Source organism: Belonocnema kinseyi, chromosome 6 (assembly GCF_010883055.1).
Source record: "Belonocnema kinseyi isolate 2016_QV_RU_SX_M_011 chromosome 6, B_treatae_v1, whole genome shotgun sequence".
Classification (NCBI taxonomy): Eukaryota; Metazoa; Arthropoda; class Insecta; order Hymenoptera; family Cynipidae; genus Belonocnema; species Belonocnema kinseyi.
This window is the reverse complement of record NC_046662.1, coordinates 77,212,033-77,228,824: the sequence shown is the minus strand read 5'-3', so window position 1 is coordinate 77,228,824 and position 16,792 is coordinate 77,212,033. Positions and strand designations below refer to the sequence as shown.

The 16,792-nt window shown below is 31.5% G+C and overlaps 1 protein-coding gene across 2 annotated transcripts in view; it reads left to right on the top strand.

Annotated features, from left to right (window-relative positions):
• LOC117174149 (leishmanolysin-like peptidase) overlaps window positions 1–16,792 on the top strand; it is a 680,179-nt gene that overhangs the window by 327,179 nt on the left and 336,208 nt on the right. For both annotated transcript variants that reach the window (XM_033362964.1, XM_033362962.1), the window contains exon 2: window positions 9,301–9,401. In XM_033362964.1, coding sequence (XP_033218855.1) covers window positions 9,301–9,401 — 101 coding nt within the window. The remainder of the gene's footprint in view (window positions 1–9,300; window positions 9,402–16,792) is intronic.

The following is a 16,792-nucleotide window of genomic DNA, read 5'->3' as shown; positions in this document are numbered from 1 at the left end:
TTGGACCGTATGACCAGAATAAAACACATTCTCTCATTAATGATATTAACGGTCGAAGAAATCTCACAGTGTGGATAAACTCCAATCACTGAATTCTTAATATTATATTCTAAGTTGAAAATTAGTCTTCTTTAATGAAAAATTCAACTGTTGAGTGGAAAAATTATTTCTTCTTAAATTCAAAATTAATTATTTTAACTGAAAATTCAGCAATTCTGTTTTTTTTTTTATATCATGTTTAGTTAAAAATCTAACTATTTGATTCAAAATTCCTGTGTGTGGTAGAAAATTCATTTTTTTGCTTATAATTATATTTTTTAGCTGGAAATCGATCTATTCTATTTTAAGCCGAAAATTGATCTTTGTTAGTTAAAAATTCAGCTATTTGCAGGAAAATTCGGGAATTGTGTTGAAACTACATGGTAATTGAAACTTCATGTGTTTTATTACAAATTCATATTTCTTGGTAATAAATCAATATCCTTCTTGGAAAATTCATCATTTTGGTAGAAACGTCAAAGTATTCGGTTAAAACTTCATCTAATCTTTTGAAAATGTGACATCTCTAAGTTCAACTGTATATATAGTTACTACTCTTTTGTTGTAAAAACTTTTCCTACGTAAGATCTTCCATTCTTAATTTGCGGCCAAGGAAAATGAAAAATTGATTAGAGAAAAGTCAAGGAAAATCAGGAAATTTCCAAATTAGGATTTTGTAAATCTTGCCCTATTTACAGTAGTGTTGGGTCGTTACCTGAAATTTTAAGACTAAATTTGAATTACTCATTGCTTTTGTGTTTATGTGATATAATATTCTTAAATATTTGTCACATTAAATAATTCGTGGGAAAACTTTTACGTTAAAAAGTGTTCCTTAACCTCTACAGTGGGACTTGGTTTCACTTAAAAATCTATGTGCACAATATTTTTTTCAAAATTATTGTTCCTTTTAATTGTTCACACTTTGCAGATTGAGTAGACAGTAATTACGTATTTTTGTTACATAAAAAGTATATGGAAAACATTTCTTGAACATAATGTATCGAAGGGTATCTAACCTAATCTGCTGAATCTTTGTAGGCATTTTGCAGTTTCACACTATTATGAAGAATACAAAAAGTATTATTATTATTATACTTATTATTGATAAGAAGTGACACATGATATTTTTCCAAATATTTTGGAAGTTATTGGCAAATGCCTAATTTTCTGTGATAATAGATAAGGGTAAGATAAGAGGGTGGTTTGAGGAAAAGATTCTAAGTAGGTATATAATATGAATAAAAGTTCAATACTGTTGTTTGCAAAAAAAAACGTTTCAGTTTATTTTTTTATTCAAGTACTAACAATGAAAGACGCGTAAGGATATGGAAGACAATAAACGCATACACCAATTTTCTCGTGAAATAAAAGAGTAATTTTCGAATTCAGTCTGTTCAAATTCAATTCAAATTCAGTCTATTTTAATTCTATATTATTTCTATAGGAAAATTCTCTTGTCTCAACGATTTGCATTAAGATGTTTATTCTCCATGAAACTGATCAACAAAACGACGTATTTGGAAATTCACATTCATTCACTTTTTAAAATACAGATGGCATCGCAATGTGAGCAGTAACGAAATAAACGAAAGAAACGTTACCGGTAATGACGGTAATTTTCCTCCTGAAATTACGGAGAATATTATTGCGACCCAACTCTAATTTACAGTGCCACGTGCCATATTATTAGGCCAAAGGTGAAAAATTGTAATTCTTACATTACTTTTTTCATTTATTTGAAATCCTCTAATAGCTCTCCCTTCTATGGCGAGCACTTATGCGTGAACACTGAACAAACAGAAGTGGAGCTGGCTATCATGAGTTAGTTCCCACCAACCGTCAGCCCCAAAATCGGCGCTATAGATGAGTTTCACTGTAATTTGAGTGTACTTGTATTTTAAAACACATATTACGTTAAATTCGCCAGTTTCGTCTCACGACTTAGTACGTTTTTAGCTGGGTAAAAAATCACCGTTCTCAACTGACCAGTAAATTCTCTAGATATGAATCTCATCAAGAATCTTTAGGACTTCATGAATCAGAAGTCAGTGAGTACGCTCTTACGACCAAGCAAGAGCCAATTCAGATATTGAGTCACACTGGGAAACATTGCCCAGAGATAAAGAGCAAACAATTACTTTTTTATAATTTTAACTGCGATACACATTGATATTGAGACATTTTTTGCAATATCTTATAGAAGTATATTCTAGATGATAAATTTTATTAAAAAACGATTATCTACATTGAACTGAAGCACTCATACAATAAAAAACGACTTTTAATTAGAATCAGTATTTCGTTTGACCACCATTAGCCGATAACACAACTTCATTGCGACAAGGCATACTGCTTGTAAAGTTTTCTATTTTGCTCTTTATCTCTGAGCAACGTTACCACGCTTGCTTGCTTGTAGAAGCGGGATTACTGAATTATGATTCATGAAGTCCCAAACGTTCTCGATGGGATTCATATCTCACGGATATTTCGGTGAGTCGAGAACTGTGACTTTTCTCCCAGCTCAAAACGTGCTAATTCGTCTGGCAAATCTGGCGAACTAGGAGTTCAAAAACACAAGTACGCACAAAAGCCTTACAATAATTGACAAAAATAATGAGAAAATTTTAATTTTGTTGCAATAGTCTAATAATATGACAAGACACTGTAACTTTCTTCACCCACTTGGTGTCTCCTCGTCTTGATTTAAGTACTCTCACCTTCAACCTTCGATTCATTCTCAACCCTGGTTCGGAGGTAAAGTTACTATTTGGTCTATCCTCTTAAGATATCGCATTACCGCTAAGGAGCTTTTCGCCGTAGAGCATCCCGCCTCGGTATAAACTCTCCGCAAGTCGAAAACTAGACCGGATTAAAACTTATACGGGTCCCCATGTAATTGCATTGTTAATGGGAGACAGGAGAGAGAGAGCGAATATGAAAGTGAAGCGAGAGAGAGTACAAGTGAAAGGGTGGGCGAATTGGAGATAAAGAAAAGGAGAAGTAGGAAAAGAGAAGTGCGAGATCGTAACCGTGAAAGGGGCTATCAAAGTCACCCTTTCAATTATTCCAACCCGCCATTCCTATCCACGGTGTTAACTCCGTTCACTCTCTCACTTCATCTGTTTCACCGTTTTCCAATCTCTCTTTTTGGCTGAGAAAGTTTTAAGCTGATATCGAACCCCTTACTCCGCGGTACTTTGTCTTAAATACTGGCAGTCTTTCCTCGCATTTCTTACTCAGTAAGACTTCAATTTAAGATAAAGATAAGTGAGCGGAACGAAAGGGTTTCAGAGTGCGAACGATTAAACTATTTAAGGACTTCAGAAAATCTCTATTCTGCGAAACTGTTTTCAAGATGCTATCAAAACTTCCGGACTACTGATGTGCTATTAAGCCTAATTTGAAAACGGTGACCAATTTAGGGTGGCAGCAGGTCTGAGAAAACCTTAAAATCAGCAAAAAGTCAGGGATTAAAAAAATGGAAAAATTAAAAAAATGGAAAAAGCTGTCAAGAATAATCAGAGCTCACGCACAATAACTTTTGCTCCCTTTTTCAAAGCAGTTTTTAATAGTGGCGAATTTAAATTTAAAAGATTTTTTTGGGTATTTTTTAAAATTCCAAGGAATTTCGAAGAGCTATAAAATGTTTAAGAGAATCCTAAATATTCTAGGGTATTCTAAAAGTTTTCAAGGCACTTTCAAGGCACTTTCAAGAGACTTAAATTTGTTAAGGAATTTCCACAGGATTATCATGATTTAATGCATTTAATAAGGTTTTTCAGTCTTTTCTAGAATTTTAGAAGATATGAAACAATTGTATAGGACCTATAAGGTTGAGGAATAAGAATTGAGGAATTTTGTAGAATTTCAAAGATTTAAAAATATTACAAGGTATTTCCAAAGACTAGGATATTTTAATAGATTCTAAGCAATTTTTAAGTGATTTTAATAATTTGAAAGAATTTCCACGAATATAAAAGTTTCAAGGGATTTCAAAAGATTTTAAACGATTTAAAATATAACAGGGTATTTTTGATACGTTTTAAGAATTTGAAGTAATTCTGAAGGATTTTAACAATTTTAGGGTATTTTCGAAACTTGAAAGGTATTTTCAGAGTTTTAACCAGTTTGAAGTGATTCAAAAGATTTCAAAGCATATGAAATATGTTTTCAAATATTTTCAAAGGATATTATAATGTTTCAGGATAACTTAGAATATTTTATAGAATTTTAAAGAATTTAGTTTTTTTAAAGTATTCCAAGGGATTTCTAATTGATTTTAATAATTTGTATTATTTAATATTTTAATAGATTCCAATCATTTGAAATGTTTCAAAGGAATTACTATTTCAAAGGATTTAAAGTATTTTAGAGTATTTGAATATATTTTCATGAATTTTATACGATTAATTTTTTTTTAATTTAAAGGAATTTCCCAGGATATTAAATCTCAGAAGGTACTTTAATCATTTTTCCAGGATTTCTGGAAATATCCTTATAATTCATAGAATTTCACGACATTTCATCATATTTTAATATGTTTCGCAGAATTTATTCACAAGAAATGATGGGATTTAGTAGGATTTCAAAGATTTAAAGAGATTTTCAAATAATTTTGAATTCACCCTGATTTTTTATTAATTTATCCTAAATTCTTTTAATTTGGAACTCTTTTGAATTTTCTCTATTTACTTGTATTATTCTACATTCACTTCATTCAACTCAGTTCAATTGATTTTTTTTTACTTTCTGAATCGTTTTCAATCCAGTTAATTTTTTTCAATTCATTTTCAATCTTTATAAATTTGATCAAATTCTTCTAATTTTCCTGAAATTGCTCTAAATTCACTTCAATTTTTTTGTGCCAAATTAAATTTTGTTAGTTTTTTTTCCAATTCATTTGAATTTATCAGGTTTTGCTAAAACTTGTTTAAAGTCTTATGAATTGAATCGGTTAAAAATCAGTCACTTTTGTTCAAAATTTTAATTTAAATGGGGCTATGGCAGCTCTCAGAATAATAAATAAAAATTTAAATAAAAGGTTGTTGTAATACCAGGAAAATATTCTCTATTGACTATATTGAAATGATTAAAGCCGACTTTTTATATCCCAGGCTCGCGAAAAATAATGAGCATGTCGCTGACACAAAGAGTGCTGTGATAACTAATTCAGGTAATATTTGCAGACTTTCTCTTTTAGTAGATGTTGATCTCTAGCTATTGTTTGTAGCACACGACAGAAATTCCAGATAGGACCACAGAATAGTGCATAATACTACTTGCACGAAACCGGTCTCTAATCATGATCAAAGGGGGCGTGCAAATCAGAGTCAAATCACATTGTCAAAGGGATATTTAGAAACACTGACGGATCCATTTCTCAAGATTTGCTCCCTAGTTTCCAATATTCGCAGCTGAATCTGAAAGTCCGAATTCTAATTAATCTACCACAATTGTAATCAGAGTGGTGGGGGAATAAGGGAAGTTCGGTTAAATGAGGGGTGCGAGTAGAGGAGAATTAGGGGAAATTATGGTGAATTAGAAGAAATTAGGAGAAATAAGGGAGGATTAGGGGAAGTGAAGGGATATTATTCGAAATGAGGGTAGAGGGAAAAGGGGAAAGCATACGAAATGATGGTAGGGGAAGTGAGGGAAATTTTTTCCAAATGATGGTAGGAGAAGTAGGGATAGTAAGGGAAAATTAGTGAGGAAAAGTAGGGGAAATTTTTATAAATGAGGGTAGGAGAAATGCTGACTGGGGAATGGAAGGTTGAAGGAGAGTGTTGTCTGGAGCGAGGAGAGCGGGAAGTATAGAAGAAAGGAGTTGGTGAAAGAGAAAGCTTGGGAATGACTTAATTAACAATTTTAAGGTACCCAGAACTTTTCGAATTTGAAGTTTTTGAGAGACCTCTACTCTTTTCGAGTAACTAAAAATCCAAACTTCTCGGATATCTTGAAAGTATTATACATTTAAATTTTGAGTTGACTGACAAATTTGACAAGACTTTTTGTGGGACCCTGCGGCGGAAAGTGTGGGGGGGGGGGCTAATAAAAATGTTCAAATTTGTTTAGATTGTCAAGATTTTTTTGTATTATCAATGTACTACATCTTTTTTTTATTTTTGGGTTCATCGAAAAATGTTGTGAGATTTTGTTGTTGTACGTTTAAGGTGCTGATTTTTTTTTGGATTTCGATTTACTTAAAAATTGTAATGACTTTTCAGTAGAACTTTACAGGGAAAAATTATCTATCATTTTTTCTTGCAGTTGAAAAATTTAGTCTGTGCTTTTCTTAATTATAAATAGAATTGGAAGTAAATCGAAAATGGAGAATTTGGGACTTCCCTTCGAACAAAATTTGACAGTCAATTCGGATTGCTCGATGCACAAGGTGTTATCTCGTTTGAACTTCGGTACGTTGGTTTACAGTGGAAACGGTTTGCGAGAAGTTCTCATGAAAACGACCACAATTCGTGTTCCTCGTAACCAGGAGTTGAAATTTCCAAGTCCATCTTCAGCAAGGTATATATGAGTGAACCGCAATTGGCAGGTTCTAATTGGCAGGTTCTGTAAAGAGCATCCCTTTACCCCTCAGATTATTATCAAAGTTCAGAATTAATTTTATGGATTCTTACACTTTTACAGGGTTTATTGGTGAGTAAAAGTTAGATATTTAAAAAAACTGGCAAAATTCCTCGAAATAACTATCAAGGATAATAATTTTTTTTTTTAAACTTTAATTTCAATTTAAAATTGTATTCTTCCATTTGCATAAAATTATATTTTTTCAATTGAAAACCCGTGTTGAACACTGATTTTTTTTAAATTCTAGTATTCCGATGAAAGTTCAACTATTTTGTTGAAAATCACGTATTTTGTTAAAAAATCATATTTTTGGTCGAAATTTTATCTGCTTCATCTTCCATTTTTCTTTTTGGCTTTAAAGTTCGTCTTTTCATGTAGGACACTTATCTGTTCTTGTTAAGAATTAAACTGTTTTCTCAAAAATTAAATTATTTCGTTGAAAGTGCAACTGTTTTTGTTTAAAGTTGAAACATTTTTGTTCTAAAATTCAACCGGTTGTTTAAAAATTCATCGTTGTTATTTTGAAAAATCAACAATTTCGTTAAAATGTTAACTATTTTCTTAAAAAGTCAGCTTTTTTGGTTAAAATAAATAAATTGATCATTTTAAAATTTGGATTTGAAATTGTTTTATTCCGGGTATAAAAATATTACATTCTAAAATTGTAGAAAGTTTAAATTCTAATATTTAAATATTAATGATCAGGGAAAATGAAAAATTTGGGAAAATGCAAGGAATTTAAAAATGAAGTTTTTCGGCCACCCAGTATAACTAAAATTGAAAAGTTATCTGATATTTAATAAAGTCAGTAACAGTTATCCAAGATTGACAATAGTGCCACTAGTGTAGAAATTTATTTATAAAGGGGGAGGGTCGGTAAGGCCGGTTTTTGGCCTAATTTATTTTTGGACCAAAAAATCTGAAAAAATCATGGTAGTATCTTATAAGTATCCCGAGTCGATTGCAAGCTAAACGGACTACCCTCCACCCCCAGCCACCCCCACCCCCCTACAAATATAGGAAACACCACTATCCACCAACTGTATTTTCGAGAGATTTGACACTCTTAAACATGTATTCTGAGGTTAGCTCGGGTTCACTATGGTTTTCGGGGTCGCCGAATACAAATCTGACATCCTTTGACTTTTATCGCGTCAGGTTCAAGGTCATTGGAAGGTCAAATCGAGAGAAGAGGGTAAAAAAATCTAAAAAATACGTTATAGGTTTTTGGGGTCGCTAATTACGAATCTGGCATCCGTTTAACTCTATCGCTTCAGGTTCAAGGTCATTTGAAGGTTATTTGAAGGTCAAATCGAGAAAAAACGGTAAAAAATTAAAAAAAAATATGTTATAGGTTTTTGGGGTCGCTGATTATGAACCTGGTGTCCGCTGACCTTTACGCGTCAGGTTCAAGGTCATGGGAAGGTCAAATCGAGAGAAAACGCTGAAAAAAATATGACCTTGAACCTGGTTCATAATCAGCGACCCCAAAAACCTATAACATATTTTTTAAAACTTTTTTATCGGTTTTTCTCGATTTGACCTTCAAATGACCTTCAAATGACCTTGAACCTGAAGCGATAGAGTTCAACGGATGCCAGGTTCGTAATTAGCGACACCAAAAACCTATAACGTATTTTTTTTGAATTTTTTTACCGTTTTCTCTCGATTTGACCTTCCAATGACCTTGAACCTGACACAATAAAAGTCAAAGGACGCCAGATTTGTATTCGGCGACCCCGAAAACTATAGTAAACCCGAGCTAACCTCAGAATACATGTTTAAGAGTGTCAAATCTCTCGAAAATACAGTTGGTGGGTAGTGGTGTTTCCTATATTTATAGGTTGGGTGGGGGTGGCTGGAGGGTAGTCCATTTAGCGCGCATCGACTCGGGATACTTATAAGATACTACCATGATTTTTTCAGATTTTTTGGTCCAAAAATAAATTATGCCAAAAACCGGCCTTACCGACCCTCCCCCTTTAAATTTAATTAGATCAAATGAATTTCATAGAAAAATAATATTTTCATAACTTAAAAGAAAATTCTATAATTATAGAATGGAGAAGTATTAAAATAATCTATTATTCTTCAAAACACAGAAAATTTACTAAAGAAGGGAACAATTGCAATTGATATTCATCTCGTATGCCAGAGGCTCTTGAGCTGGATTTCCTTCATTTATTTCCATTACCTTCGTGAATATCTGTTACGAGGTATTACCCCCCGTGGGCTTTAAAAACGAGAGACAATCGGAAAATTTCTCTTCAAGCTAAATTGTCATTTAATAGCGCTGTTATGAGAAAAAAGTTCATTTCTCAAGAGAATTCTTCTTTCCGAGAAAATTAGCCGGTGTAGTGCAGCGTCAAAAGAATAAGTAAAAAATATTTTCCCTTCTGTTTTTCATAATTACTTTGTTGCAAAAGCTGTCATTAAAACAAAAGATTAATCATATTAAAATAAAGTTAATAATATTATATACATATTGTTAATTAATACTTATGGCAGTACTAACTAAAAATAATTCCCATTCTATAAGTCACATTGTCATTTTGTGAATGACAATTCACTTTTTATCGTCCTATTTATAGAATTACAATAATAAATGGAATGATTTATTTAATTATTTTTTAAGAGTATGAAAATGGGAAATTTATATATATATTTTTCCAGGTGATACATGGTGTGCACATTGAACCATTCCACGAGGTGAAAAAACGCAGTATCAGTCAACCACTTAGGATTCTACTTTCGTACGACGAGAGCGTCTATCGGTGAGCGATTTCTTTCTTCGCTATTTATCATTCTTCGCTAATATCACTTTTAATTATAGTTTTTAAAATGATGGCACATTTTGAAATAGAAATCTAAGTCTTCTTTAAAACAAATAGTTTATTGAAGGTTGCTTATATTTAAAATAATTTAAGTTTTGTGCTTTAGCTTCAATTTCAGGAAAAAACGGCAAACTCATATTTTATTTTATTGTTCTATAGTTGATTTAATTCTTCTAAAGATTCTTAACAATATTTTATGTGGTTGGATTTGATTTATTTTATATTATTTAGAAAGCATACAGTTATTTTTTTTGTAAACAAATTCTTTCTTTCATGATTTCAATCTTAATGTAAACCCTGATGGAAACAAACGAGAGTTTTAAAAAATTTTGCATACACTGTAAAAAAGGTTGTGGAATTTTAGTACGCTAGACGTATGAAAAAAGTGGACTCAGGCGCAGCGGCGTGAAATTAGTATAGAAATGTCTAGAATTGATTAAAAGTGTGAAATTCGGAATTTAACTGAAATTTAATATGTGTACTTAAATCATGAAGGTCATATTAAAAATATATTTATAATTACGCAAGCGTATATCGCACAAAATTTATAATTTAAAATCAGCCACTTTCATTTATTCTTTCGCCGAAAGTGAGGAATAAAGGTTGCAAACTAAAATGCACGCTTCGCTCAGGATACGCGAACAAAAGAGCGAAAAAGAAAGCTTTATCGAAAAAATTACACAAATGTGGAATATTATACGGATGAATCTAAAATTACAGTAAAGCGGAGAAATTCTCGTTCGAAAATAGAAATTCATGCGCAGTCGGTAATTTTACCAATCTGGGGAGTTTTACTATGTACAGCGTGAGTCCTTTTTTACACACTCTGAATGTAGTGATTTTCAATACGTCGTATGAATTCATGCAAAGTCATAGAATTAAACCTGTAAGAGACGTCATTCTACACAAAATGTGGAAATTTGCTTTCTAACCTGTAATTTTAATGCGTCTGAAGTGACATTTTATATGTGTAAATTTACACCTTGAAGTGCAATTTTAAATCGTATTTTTTGCAGTTTAGAGTAAAAGGAGTTATTGCTAATTTGGACTTAAATTAAGAATTGAAGCTTTTTTCTACAGAGAAAGTGAAAACACAAAAAGGGGTGTTTTTTACGGAAGCTTCAGCATCTGTTACAGAATTAATTATAATTAACAATCATTACATTTTTATAATATACCAGTTTCAGTGTCAAATGTCAGAAATTTGAAAATTAACTGATTTAGGCATTTTTTTACTTCGAATTACTTAAAATATAAAATCATATATCCCCGTGCAGAAATTTCTGTGAAGCGCCGGTCGGGGCCCGATCTGGAAGAATGTAGTCCCGATAGGATAATGTGTCTAGTGCCAGACCGAAAATGAAACGCCTTACCCGACAGGGCCCAGATCTGGGTATCAAAAATGGGGGCCCGATCTGGCCTAGATATGGCACCTTTAATTTTTTATTTCTATAATCAGTAAAATTTATAAATTTTTTTTCATAATGCTTTTTCAGACCCTGTATTTTACAAAACTTCAACTTTGAAATATTTTACAATATTGAACTGTTTGTATTCCTTGAATTTATCGTTAAGAGGTTGCATTTCGAAGACAACTATTATGTTTTAATAAACAATGTTCAAATTTAGAGATATTACACTGACACAGATTCATAAATGAAATTTAATTATAAATATTTTTGAATCTTTTTAATATTCATTTGGAATGTCTTCTGTTTGGCTAACGCACATGGGGCACGTAGAATGAGATCTTAAAAGTGAGGTTATATTCGAGAAAATATTAAAAGCATTTAATCTATAATGTTGCTAATCCGGAAATTCATATATTTTGTATAAAGTAATGTTTTTAAGTAATGTGAATGCATAGGAAGTTGACGTACAACTATAGGAGTAGAAATGATTTTTCTGCAGTTTGTGAGGAACAAATGAAGTCGGACGTCCCTAAACTCAAAAGTCACTAATTTGGCAATGTATGACATTCGAACTTGACAATATAAATATCTGAAGAATCTTTAAAAAATATTTCAAAAACAGGTTAAAATTATTAGATCTTTTAAAAATACGTATTGTTGTTATAATTTTATAATTTTTATAATTTTTTCATACAATTTAAGTCGAACTGCTAAACATTTTGCAGTATTTCTATGATTTTTCATATTTATCGTATATTTTCTCAAAAACTGTCAGTCCTAAGGTATAAACATATTTAACATAAAGTGCGTGTTATTGAAAGATCGACAACTTACATTTAATACTTTTTTTGTAAATGTATATTATTTACTGAAATAAACGGAAAAACAGGAAATTTTTATAGTTTTTTGGGAGTTGACTTTGAAAATGAAATTTGCGGGTATTTTCACTATCATATACACATATCATATCAGCGCGTCAAAATACATAGGTATACGAAGTCTCGAATTAATCGGTGGTAAGCGCTTTTCGGCAGTTTGTCCAACACTTCATTGCGGATATAAGAAATCTCACTAACAATTCTGTGCTTCCGAACTTGCAATGTACTTTTTTGCTTTTGGCATTATAAGTTTGATGTAAACAAAGCAATATCGTGACAAAAGAAAACTTGACTTAATCTTGTCTAACCTAACCCGACCCGACGTGGTTTCAACGCGAGCCACACCATCTGCCCCCTTGCGGTCACATGGGGAAAATCCGATCGGGCCCGGATTGGAACTTGGGAATAAGTTAAGCAATTTCTGTACGGGTCATCACATTGAGTTGGAATGGTTTCTGATAAAATATTATCTGCTTTTGAAGGGCTTGAACTTAAAATAAGTGAATTAAGAATATCTCTAATTTATAATTAGCTGTACATCAAATTTTTCAATTGTTGTTTACTTTATTTTTACAATAAGAGATTCAGAATACTAAATGGAATAAATTCATCAAAGATATATTACAATTTTTTATCATTAATATTAATTAGCTTCTTGTCAATTCTAGTCAATTGTCTGCAAATTGAAGTGAATTAATTGTAATTTTTTCAAATGTAGGCCTGCATTTTATTAGTCCCTGAAAAGATTCCACCCAAAAAAGATTTAATAGTCAAAAGAGAGAAAAATTCAACCAAATTGTTGAATTTCCATGGAAAAAATTAGAAAAATGGGAATCGGGTAAAAACTGTAAAGCCTGCGATAAATAAGCAGAAGCTTTGATTAATTTTTATTATTTTTAAAATGTGTAATGTAATAGGTAAAATGTCGTATTACAGAAAAGTATGTTAGTTGTGGTTGTAGAAGAAAACTGTTGAAAAATATTCTTTTTTAATTTCTACTTTTTGGCTTTATAATCTTTTTTTATTAGACATACAAAAATGTTTTAAACAGATGAGATCTTTACACCAGTAAAAATGCATTAGAAACAAATTTAAACGTCTGAGCAGGATATAATAACAGAAAAACTGTTTTTTAAATAGTCTTGTTTGTATTTTAAAATGTATTTTCCTCTACGTTACTTAAAAAAATACTTTGAAAAATGCGTGTCTCCGTATTGAAAACAATAGGTTACATAAACATCCTTGAGGATAATGAATCGACATCTATATTCTGATAAATATAGATTTAAAAAGATGCAAAGATGAGCATTTTTAAATTCTGTTATTTATCTATTTTTCAATCTTTGATCTACTTGAATTTTTTTCTTGTGTATTTTTATCAGTAGAATTTGATAAAGTGTTTAACAATTTTTTCATAGCAATCGTATAAAAATAATTTTTCAACTACAAAAATGACTTGAAAAACTTGGTCAATAAAGCCTCTTCTCTTCAGAGACACCTAAAATTGAACTACCGAACCGCTGTGATTTCTGTAAATCCTTATATATGTAGAGGATTAATTAAATGCAATTAATTGTTATTTAGTGCTTTTGAATGTTAATTATTTACTGTAGATTTCAATATCATCTGTAGGGAGATCCTGATTACTTCACACCGGAAACCGATCACCATAATTCGGAAGAATACCAGATACCCAAAAACTCAAATAAAAATAATATTTAATAATTATTACTATCATAATTTAATTTATATAAAGTTCTTCAATGATGAATTGCTTTACTATTATTTAATAAACTAAATGATTAATGGCAATTATTGGTCAATTATTCTGAAATATTATTTCTAATTAAATAGTTTGAATATTTGGAACCGAATGATAATAATCTTAATATAAAACATCATTATCATAAATTATTTTTTTAAATATGTTAATATAATATTGCATAACATAATATTATATCATATTTAAATATCTAACATGATTTATTATTAAATGCTGATTTTAAATTATTGCAAACTATTTTATAGATATATTCGACAGATTTTTACGCAGTTTTTTAATTGCAAGTGAACAGTTCTTATAATTATTTTGAAATTAATAATTTACATACATCTAGTTGCGGCTTTTTTTGAAATATAAACTGATTTCTTCTCCCTAATATTTTTAAATGCCGTTATGTTCGAGTTGGTGACGTATTCGTTTGTCTATTTTGTAGTTCACTAAGTTGCAGTTCAGTTTCTCGAGTTAACAGTACTCTTGCGAAATATTTCTCGACAGTATTTGAGTCACCAATGTTGTGCAATAATGATGTAACTATTTTTTTATAGTATTGGCCCAGAGCGCGCTACTATTGTAACTCGCACCTCGCGCGCTCAATAATTTATTTATCTTGCGCTTCACGCTCGATCATGTGTTTACCTCGAGCTCCGCGCTCGGTTTTTCTATTTCCCCCACGTTTGTCCACAGACCTTTCAAAATTAAAGGTCAAAACATCAACAACTGTAATTTTTTTATTGCGAATTGTCTTTAGTTGAAGCTCCTTCGGCTTTAACGAACAGATTTTCATCACGTGTCTCGTGCTTCAATTGGAATTTGTCCAAAATGTGAACTTTTCTACATTATGTTCAACACTATTATACCTAATGTATATTATATTTATTTATATGCCTCGGCCTAAGATTACTTATTCAGATATTGTCGAATGATGTAAAAATTTTATTTTTCATGGTTACTTTAATATTTTCTCCTTATTTTGCACTAATTTTTATTCTCAGCTACACTAAAAAATCTCTCATTTGAATAAATTTATATAATTACAATTCATAATATTCATGAGTTTTAAAACAACAGTATATTTATTGTCTTATCTTGATAATTGAAAAACCCGCGCATGCTTTGACTAATAAATTCTTTAAACATTTTATTGCAATCTGCTTTGTTTTTCCAAAAATTCTATTTTTACATTCTCATAATTTATGATTGAGAAAGTATCAGAATTGTCGGAAATTTGACATGACACTTTTTCAACAGATCTCCACGTTTCGAGACCCCCTGAATCCGAAAATCAGGTTTTCACGATGGCGTCTGTCTGTCTGTCCGTCCGTAAACATGATAACTTTCAAAAAAATGAACGAATAAAATTCATCTTTGGCACAGTTATTTTAGGTCCTAAAAGAAAAGACGAGTTCGTGAACCAGCCAATTTTGATAAAAATTCAAAAAGTGAGCGCATTTTGAAAAGTTTTGAGTCAACTTTTTTTTGAATTTGAAAATTCTAGGTACGGATATTTATATTATTAAAAGTAACAAACACTTTATCTTAATGACTTTTTTCGATAGAAAGAAAATTCTCAGAGCTATAGCGTTTTCAAAATTTGTTCAATCAACCGAAAATCAAAATTTGAAGCCGAAAAACGCACGATATGAAAAAAAGTCAAGAGAACAAAAACATTTCTTTTTGAAATCCCTACAAGATTATCATAACCAATTTTTGGATTTTCTTCAAAAATTGAAAATTCAAATTTTGATTGAACAAAAAATAATGGAAAATAAAAAATTCCATTTTGTGGACAAACTATGTAGGATACGAAAAAAGATGAATTAATAAAAATGGTTATCCCAAAAAAGATCTACAATTTCGTTAAGAATCACTTCTTGATAGTTTTTTTTTATTCGTTGATAAATAACGTTGACAAAAAAATAAATAAAAAAAAATGTGTGGAAAAACGACGAAAGTTACGAGAAAAAAATCCAACAAAACCTGTTTACAAATGTCTGTCGGAAATCGAGCGCGCAGCGCGAGTGTCACGATGAGAATGTGTACCTCAAAGCCTACAAGAGCTTTGAGAAACTTAATTTTGATATTTTTCTTCTCTTGATTTTTTTCATATCGTGCGTTATTTGGCTTAAAATATTCATTTTTGTGTATTTCTTGGAACTTTGTAAATGCTATCATTCTGTTTTTTTTCACTGAAAAAAGTCATGAGGATCAATGTATCGTCTTTTTTAATACTATAAATATCCGTACATACAATGTTCAAATTCGGGAAAAAGTGATCTCATACATTTTTAAAATGCGCTCACTTTATGAATTTTTGGGTGGCTAACGAACTTGACCTTTATTTTAGGACACTAAAAGAGTATACCAAAGGCCGATCAAATCTGTCAATTCTTTCGAAATTTATGGTGCTAACAAAACTAAAAATCTACAGACTCACAGACAAACAGACAGACACATTCATGAAAATCTGTTTTTCGGATTCAGGTGGTTTCAAAACGTGGTCATTTGACAAAAACTGGGCAGTTTAGACTTGCTTGTATAAAAAACGAAAAAATTTAATTCTCGAGTAATTTACAGTCTGACATTGAGACAAAAAGGGAACTCGGCAATCGTAATATGCGGATTTGCGAGAAATGCTGAATTACATAGGATGTCATGAAACATCATAAAAAGTTCTCGTTCCACTGGCTAGGCTTCCCGACTGTGTTTTTGGTGATCCCAGTGGACCACCAAAAAGGGTCACCCGGTGCAACGAGCAATTGCAGCGACAGCAGTATGTTTGTTACGGCAAAATGCCGTACAGACACAGTGGTTTCCGGTGATTGTAGCCGAGTCAGCGGCCTTCGGTTTTAGTTCAAGAGACGAATTTTCCGTCCACGTCCTCCCGATGATGTAACGAAGCTGGGTTTATACGAAAAAAACAACAACAAAATCCACACTAGCTTTACAAAAATAGTGCTTGGTCTCTATTCAGCATGTCATTTGGTGCTCTTATTGTTAGCTGAATCGAAAATGCAGGGCACGATATGTAAACGTCGTGGATAATTGGAGAAATGGTTATGTCGAAGTTGCCACTCTAGAGGTTGCCCTTAATGAGCTCTCCTGCATTCTCTTATGCCTTGGGGTAGTTAGAAATCCGTTCACATTTATGGAGAAGTAAGTGTGGTAGAATCGTAACCTTTAACGACAGTGGAGACTATCGGGATCGAAAATTATGCATAGTAAAAACAGGGGGCACATTCCGTCCACTATTTCCAACTA